The 9,292-nt window shown below is 37.2% G+C and overlaps 1 protein-coding gene across 1 annotated transcript in view; it reads left to right on the forward strand.

Annotated features, from left to right (window-relative positions):
• Positions 1 to 8,089, forward strand: part of LOC140148538 (uncharacterized) — a 56,095-nt gene extending 48,006 nt beyond the window's left edge. The window contains exons 22-23 of the mRNA XM_072170532.1: positions 1,468 to 1,602; positions 6,009 to 8,089. Coding sequence (XP_072026633.1) covers positions 1,468 to 1,602; positions 6,009 to 6,149 — 276 coding nt within the window. The 3' untranslated portion in view covers positions 6,150 to 8,089. The remainder of the gene's footprint in view (positions 1 to 1,467; positions 1,603 to 6,008) is intronic.
• The last annotated feature ends 1,203 nt before the right edge of the window (positions 8,090 to 9,292 follow it).

Here is a 9,292-nt window from a genome sequence, read left to right on the forward strand (position 1 = left end):
TTACCCATATTATGACCTTCAAAGCTGTGCAATATCAGAGTCATTCATTGATTATTAAAATTGTTGAGTAAACCTTTTCATGTCAATTTCCTTTTTACCACAAAATTACATTAAAGTGGCCATAAATTTGTCATTACACAACAAAATTTGCCCAAATTTGGTCAAAAGGGAGCCTATGACATACTCGTTTATTTTAAATATCTATGATATATGTATTGGACAGTCAAAGTATAAATATACACTACTCGATATTGATCAAATTTGTTAAAAATTACATAACATGAGATAATAAATCATAATTTTCTTCAAGAAGTAGCGAGATTTAAGCTGGGAAATGATATTTTATGAAAATCTGGTCTTATTTGGAAAAGAAAACCCTATTAAATTAAATTTAATCCATTTTGAAAATTTCGAGTTTTTTTCACTAAAAGTGGCGCCTAACCGTGAAATGGGCCATATGAGTTTATGCGATCCATCGTTTTACAAGGAATCAGCAGTCATTCATCACAGATTCATGTTTAGTCAACTTTCCTCAATAGTACACCTGCTTGCAGAGTTGCTGTTATACTTGAGTGTTGGCGGTTTTGCACGTCGTAACACTTTTTTTGTCGTGTACGTCATCCGGAGATACACACCATGCTTCTCGGAACAGTTTCACAATTACATCGAAATGTTTTGCCAATTTCAAAAATTCCAAGGAAAAATGGAAGGAAAACTCAAAAGAACACTTTGCATGCACACTATCGTTCTGAGAAGAGTTTCACATATATCTGAATGTTTTTTCCGATTTTGACAATTCCAAAATTTGAAGGGCAAAAAAGAAATTAAAAAAACAGGATGTTATTCAGGAAGCCATCTATTTTCATTTGTCACTGCGAGGGTCTGCTTCAGTAAAATGGCTTCTTACCATTGTCTATGATGGAACTATGCGATACTCACCATATGAGTGGGAAGAATGAGTGGGGAAGAATTTTGTGTGCAAGTAATGGAATCAGCAGGAAAAATAAAATAAATATTTTAAAATGTATTTGTAAAAGGAGTAAAAAATATTGTGATTTGTTCACACATTATTTTATTATATAAACACAGCATTGATTACCGCCTTGAAAACAAAACAAAAAGACATTGAAAACCAGCCCTTGTTGTTCCATAGGCCACTGCACATATGCTGTGTAACGTAAATTTACAAATTTTTGCTAATCTGCAAGAAATTTTGTGCACACAAACATTAGTTTCCAGTGATAGAGAAAAGTGTGGGATGAGGCAGTGGATCACAAAATGCCGCTTTATATAGAAAACAAACATTTGTGATTTGTGACATACATAAATTTACATTATTAAGACTATATATGATCAAAACCGTCTTGTGGTGAAAATATTTACCCAGCAGAACCCCTGCAGCAAGTGTCCTCACATTCTGAAACTTACAAATTCAAGTTATTTTACTATTTGTTCTTCCGTATATAGAAACAAAAAAAGAAGACTCAGGAGATAGATCGATTACATTTGGAGAGCAATCCCTTGAATTGGACTGTAGAAGAAGTGGTGCAGTTCATATTGAAGACAGACTGTGCAACATTATCTAATATATTCAGTGAACAGGTAAGAAGAACAGGACTTCTTTGTAACCCGATCTAGCAAATTGTGGATAAGTCAAATTACAATGTCTGCATCATGGTAATAAAAACTTTAAATCGATCTAAATGTGATGCAATGAAGCTAAACGAGTCTTAATGTCAATCAAAATTCAGTTTTAAATTTCATTACATGAGACATGTTTACAGCTTTATTTTGTTGAAAACTCCATAATAATAAGTCTAATTATGATGGAGTTTTCAGCAAAATAGTTCCAGAGATATGGCCATTTTAGTGTTGCTCAGAGCAATAAAAAAAATCAATATTTATGACATCTGACTCATTTTGCTTGATCACATTACATGTAGGAAGGAAAAGTTCTAGTTGAATACATTGGTTATATAAAGAAATTAAAGAAAACCAGGATTTGAGTGTAAATCAGCTTACGACTCAAAAACAATTTGGCGACATTGGCCTCATTTTGCTTGATCACATCACATAATTGTAAATTATTTGGTAACAGGTTGATAGTCCAATGGGTCATCATTAATCCAAAAGTTCTTACAAACCCTAATCCTTCCCCAACCCTGAACTTCACCTTAACCTAAGTCCTAATCCTAACCGTAAACAGAACCACGAGTCCTAGACCGAGTGTTACCTTATCCCCATTAAGGGGGTACCTGCCCAATTTTTACATTTTTCTCAAAAATTATAGTGCATTGGTGACAAGTAAGATATGTATATCAAGGACTACAACTACTGCACTGGAAATTTTATTTCAGCACAGACAAAAGTTGTGGAGTTACAGTCAAAAATGAGGGAAACCAATATTTGATCAATAAATCAATAACTACTTGCCTTGAGTTGCTGAATTTTCAGTGCAGTAGTTGTAGTCTTTGCCCTATAATATACATATCTTACCTGTCACCAATGCGCTATACTTTTTGAGAAAAATGCAAAAATAGGACCAAAATTGGCCAGGGGTGTAGTACCCCCTTAAACGTAATGCTAACCCTATCGGTAACCCTTAGCTAAAATACCCTAAACCCTAACTTGAACCTTTTTTGGAGAATGACCCTTGTGACTAATGGGCTGTTCCAGATTATTCTTTCAGTAGATAAAATTTAAATTTGTAACACGCTATGCTATGTTGTTTCCTGAAAAACTGGACTTCTAAGGCATCCAACTGATGGTGATGTAAAAGAGAAGCCATAGGGGAATGAGTGAAGCAGCACATATTATTCAGAAATGGGGACTTCGCTTTCAGCTGCCACACCCATGGGATCCGGTGGTGAAAGGTTTCCCCGTCATCTTTTACGTCAGATGGCTGAAAAGGTCTGGTGTTTCTGGGATAGGGGAATGAGTGGAGCAGCTCACATTATTCAGCTGTCACACGCTGCAGTAAAAGGCTTCCCGTCATCTATTACGTCAGATGGCTGAAAAGGTCTGGTGTTTCTGGGATAGGGGAATGAGTGGAGCAGCTCACATTATTCAGCTGTCACACGCTGCAGTAAAAGGCTTCCCGTCATCTATTACGTCAGATGGCTGAAAAGGTCTGGTGTTTCTGGGATAGGGGAATGGGTGGAGCAGCTCACATTATTCAGCTGTCACACGCTGCAGTAAAAGGCTTCCCCGTCATCTATTACGTCAGATGGCTGAAAAGGTCTGGTGTTTCTGGGATAGGGGAATGGGTGGAGCAGCTCACATTATTCAGCTGTCACACGCTGCAGTAAAAGGCTTCCCCGTCATCTATTACGTCAGATGGCTGAAAAGGTCTGGTGTTTCTGGGATAGGGGAATGAGTGGAGCAGCTCACATTATTCAGCTGTTGGACCAGACGATGAAATGTTTCCCCCGTCATCTATTACGTCAGATGAATGAAAAAGTCAGGTGTTTCCGGGATCCAACGTAGCATAGCGAGTTGCAATTTTATTTTTTGATTCATTTACAAATTTATATGTAATGAATGTCTTCAAGAAACGTCTTCAATTCTGCATGCTGCCATATCTAGGTAGCAAATAATAATTTTGTGGCATTTAACATTTGCATGTTTAATGGACACAATGTCACTTTGCATCTTCTATTGCATACATGTAGCATGTTTGGTGTAAATGAACACATAGTCATAGTATGACTTGGTCCTGATCATTGCAACGTTGTCCAGTGCAGGCATATTTATCATAAAGAATCAGAGCTACATGTAGGCAACACCAGACTTTTTTAAGCTACACAATGACGGAAATGGCTGAATACTTTTCCCTGGCTTGGTGCCATTTTTGTTTGGTCTTCCAGGGGCCTCCGATCGATCCCTAGCTTTACCGAGAATTTTCAGCAGCGTGACATTCATTATAGTGTTTGGTAGAGTTCCAAACCCCCGGTTCCAAACCCCACGCACTTCCAACCTGTGTGACCTCACAGGATTTCAGCTTGAGTCAATCTAGCTTCTTCATGAAAGCATTTTGCCAAACGAATATCAATCACAATACCTGTGTTGTTTTATTTCCTTCATTTTGACATGCAGTTTTCCAAGCCAATTTTGGAACATGCTGGGCCTACTTTAGGCATTGTCAGTGGGAACATGCCTTCCACTCAGATCAAACGTACTACAGTCAGTCTACTCTGAAGTACAAAGTACAGACGCGGACGCACACCTTGTGCCGACTTAGAGGGCATGCATACCTGCAGCAGAGACGCAGCACTGCACACTGTTTACGGGCTGTATACGCGCGCGTTGTCACTTTGTACTTCAGAGTGGACAAACTGTATATCGCCTTGAAAACTGGAAAACATTGCACTCATGAAAGTTGGATAAACATACATGTATATTCTGTAAATGTTAACCACCATAAAGTTCTTGATTTACTGGAAGTAAACAGTGTCAGGGAATGGTGCTACAGACACAAATGTTATAAACTCTAAACATGGCAGTTATTCCACATTATGGCACTAAACCTTTAGGCCTTGCAAACACTACCAAAATGGTTTGTCTTACCCAAAATCAACAGCATTTCATGGAATGCTTTCATACCCTGACATGATTGGATCAGTTCCAAGGAACAGGTTATTAACCAACTTATGGTAGTGCAGTTTAACAGGAAATATATGGCATGGGTGGGAGTAATGTATCCTGTTAACGTCACTGTCCGCACATATATCACAGCTTGAATTTAAAGTGGGTACATACATGTATGTGATGCATAAGGGTGATCTTAAACTAAAAGATTCCAACAAGTTGCTATCAATATGAACAACTTCTAAACAAAACAATATTTTTCAGTTTAAAACCTTCCATAATTATTAACTCCAAATCAGGGATACCAAATAATAATAATTTTGTTACGATTTTTCTGATGAGATTTTAAAGATTTATGTAAATATAATTGTCAATAACAAATTACATGAATGCAACTTGCTGACACTGTACAATAGTTTAGAAAGTTTTGCTCTTGTGTTTGAGCGAGTTGTTCACGTGTCCCATTGCCTAAAGAATTTTTTTTGACTCATTGACCCGGAAGTTGTCGCAAAATGGGAGTGGTGAAATGTCAATGACTCCTTTACTGATTGGTCCATTGCTCTGTGTTGCTAAAATATCCATTTATGCATGATGGAGGTTTAGAATATTTATTTTATTTCATGGGAAGTAGATTGAGTAAGCTTAGACTGGATTTTGATTTGAAATTCATGCGCGTCCGCTCAGACGCAAGGCATTGATGCAGCTTGCTGAACAGAGCGTCCAAAAATAGAAAATCACACCTCAGACGTGCCTTAGTGGGAGCCTTGGTCTCATGATTGAAGAGCATAATAAAAGATGGTGTCAATGTGCCAGAACACCCTTGCCATTCATTATATCAGCTAGTGCCACCTCGGGCCACTTCAAGTTGCAGGATGAACTTTAAAATTTGCTGTGCAAGTGTTTTGCTCAAGGAAGTTGTGGAAATGGCTGGTGTTTTGATGTAGAGAGAAGATCGTACCCGCCCTAAAAAACATGTCAGCAGCTATCTTCATGTTGCCTCCCTATTTCCTGCAACTTCAATTATCAGTTTCCTACATTACAATCCATCCATCTGCAAATAGATTTCTGGTAATATTATTTTAAGAAGATAGATGGCCAAGCCAGGGAATTTAGATTGTTACCCGGAAAGGGCGAGTAACAAAAATTCATGCAAAGTCAAGCATTCCAAAGTGGTATATCAAGTCTATGAGGCTGAATTCAGAATTGATATAGGTCAGTCCTTCCTGGCATAGGTGTCATTTTGTTTCCTACAATGATATACTACACGTGTTGTAATATTTAGATATAAAAATGCATTTGTTAACATATTTACAATTTAGAAAATATCTTGTCGATGGCAGCACTAAACCATAATTATAGATCCATGTGAGTGAATCATGCAGACTAATTTCAAATTTATCATTTCTGGTTTATTTTTACAGGAGATTGATGGTCAGGCTCTTCTGCTGTTAACCCTACCCACAGTCCAAGAATGTATGGATCTGAAACTAGGACCAGCCATCAAACTATGTCATCACATCGAGAGAGTCAAAATAGCTTTCTATGAACAATTTGCTCAATGATGAAAACTACCATTGCAACCGATGGTTGTAAGTAATAGAGTATAATGGTATCATATTGACATTGTAACAGTAATTTTCTTTTGTGTGTGTGTCAGGTTTACAGTAAAAAAAGCTACAGAGATATCAACGAAGGTGCCAATAATTATTATAGTTCTTTGTAGTTTGCTTTGTGATAACTTTTCAGTCGATACTGGTTTTGCTGTGATGCAATTTGAATTTAAAGGTGCATGACCAGATTGTGGTCCAGTTGTAATACATTGTGATTTCTGCCTCACATTGAGGCTGATCACACAAACATTCTTATTTCAAGTTTGGAGTAAATAAAATCAGTGTTGCCAAAACTTTTCAGTGTCAAGGCGCGGCACATTGGTTCACCAGGCTGCGGTAAATGAGTCTCAAGTAGCCCAATATTTAAGCTTCCAAAAAAAGCTCCTAATACAGGAAATTTGGGCAGATTAACCTGAATTTAGAATGCAAATCACCCAATTGGGTGGAAAAGCACTTGACTTAAAAACTAATGATAGTTAATGGGAAGTTACGGACAGATCAATAAATGGCCACAAAACCATTTGTAATTGAAATTCGGAGCTTCAGAGACTCAAAACCTATATAAATCGGCTAAATTGGAAGGAAAATACATCAAACTATTGCCCCAACCTGAATTTTGCAAAGTAGCCCAATTTCAGGCAAGTAACGGCACAGTTTTTTGAGTAGCGGCAAGTGATTGCCAAGTAGCCCAATTGTGCGCCTAAGGCGTGGCATTGGCATCATTGAATAAAATTCCACCAGTGATTTAGATTTTAGAAAAAAAATTTGTATCCTAATAGCCCATAAAACAGTACACGACTTCCAGGGTGGTATCCACCTAAACTATCTTGTATTGCCGGAACTAAACATATTCCAGGCCTAAATTTTCACTGGGGTTATGAGAAGAATATGATAAGCTTCCACCTGTTACCAAAATGTGCATTTATAAGAGTGGGTAAGTTGGGGGATGATGTTATTATCTTGTCAAGCACCTTTAATCTAGACTTTTGATATTATCTTGCAAACAATCATTGATGCCTGTGTGCTTTCAGTTCTTGTAGTAATCAAAACTGATCAAATTGATTACAGTAGAAATTCACCCATTGCTTTTGTAAGTATGTGTCACAGTTGACTCTCATGTGAGGTGTAACTTTTCTCTGAATGTACCACATTAATGAGTGTAAAAGCTTTTTCTTACATTTAAAACCTAGAAGTGAAGCAAGGAAACATGGTAAATGCATTAATGTTCAATTTTGTTGTAGTTGAGATAGATAAGTGTTTTAGTGTCACACGCAACTGTGATTAGCAATTAGATATAATTAATGATGTCCAATTAATGATGATGTCATTGATGCAATGATAGCTGAAATATTTTCCAAGTTCCCTTCTACTTAATTTGCAGTACGTACATGAGCTTATTAAAATAGCTGTATGTATTGTGAATAAAAATGAACTGAACTGCCTCTAAGATGTGCAATGCTGTAGAACTTAGATAAAATGATATCATTGATAAATATAGCTTCCTGTGTTACATCAGAGAAGATATTTTACCCTTCCCAGAATCCTTTGCAATGTGACACACCACCTCATTACATCAAATGACACTCCTATTACAGATTCCCATTGTATTCATGTTCAGAATAGACTGGCTAAATATGGGTCGATAGTCAAGAACGGGGTCAAGAATTAAACATATCGGATGTGCTCTGATCATTGAGGTACTTTTTGTCACAATCACCCCATACTAGGAATTTCAATTTAATGAACACAGCTTTCAACAGCTGTATGCGATCCAACGGTGATCATATTTTGCGTATTCCAAACTACAACACGAACACATGACCTTGCAGTGGCGTAGCGTGGGTCATCACATTGGGGGCACCGACCATGATTGGGGGGCACCTGGTCTGATTGGGGGGGTCACAAGCCAATTTTCCTATGAGATTTTTTAAATTTTCAGATCAATTGGGGGGCACGTGCCCCCGCCCCTATAACGCTACGCCACTGCTTGGATACAATACTAACCAATCACGGTTGCGTTGGCATGGTTGGATTCCGTGTTACGCATGCACAGTCGTACACGCTGGTGTACATCACACAATGTACACAAAAAATTGTCAGGCTGTGTTCAATCAATTGAAATTTCCACTATAGATAAGCAAATAAGTACAGACAGTAATGAAATGGGAGAAATGCATTGTGGGAAGTGGACAATATCTTTACATCTAGAGAATTAATACCATGATAGAACCTACACCCATGCACAAAAGTAACATATGAACCCAAAGCAGCATAATTCTTCTGAATCACTGTATTTGGATTTTGATTAAATATATTTTCTATCACAATAGGATCTTAGATCTCTGTAACAAGGTGCCATAAAAGTAATGAACAATATACTTTTTATTTTCCCAATGTAATTATAAGCGTCCTCATGTTAGGTTAGTTTTACATGCCTCAATTTCAATTCTCCCAGGTTGTACACATTACATGTATGTTGTCACCTTCAAAGAACCTGCCCTTGTAACTTTTTACACAGATAATAATGGTAGCTAAACCTTGAATGCAGTGGCAATGGAAGCATTATATAATTTAGGAAGGACAGGACTGTTTTAGCCCAAAATGAAGATGAATTTTCAGGTGCTATTTGTTGGGCCGGTGCATGCTAAAACTTGCAATTTAACCTATTTTGGCCCAAAACACAGTCTTTATTTCAGTGTCTTCAATAAGTGTGTAGCAGAAGCAAAATGCTACATAATTTTCATCATTTGCTACACAATTTTGGAATATGTAGCAATTTTGTTCCATTCATAAGCATTCGCTCCCAAATTTGGTGAGCATTTTTGCGACACAAATAAAATTGTTTAATGCAGACCCTGTTTTTTTTTTTTTGGACAGCAAGATGCACAGGGCAATTAACTGCTTCATTTTGGGGGTCAATCAATCAATCAATCCCTGAAACTTGTATAGTGCCTAAACCAAGAAAACGTGTTCTAAGGCGCTGGGGACATACAAAGAGCAATCATATGCAAACAAATGAAAAGAAATACGTGATACATGTTATCAATTCAAAATATACATAATTACAAAGAAAGTTAATGCTTATAATATGCAAT

The sequence above is a fragment of the Amphiura filiformis genome, chromosome 3, assembly GCF_039555335.1.
Source record: "Amphiura filiformis chromosome 3, Afil_fr2py, whole genome shotgun sequence".
NCBI classification, from domain to species: Eukaryota; Metazoa; Echinodermata; class Ophiuroidea; order Amphilepidida; family Amphiuridae; genus Amphiura; species Amphiura filiformis.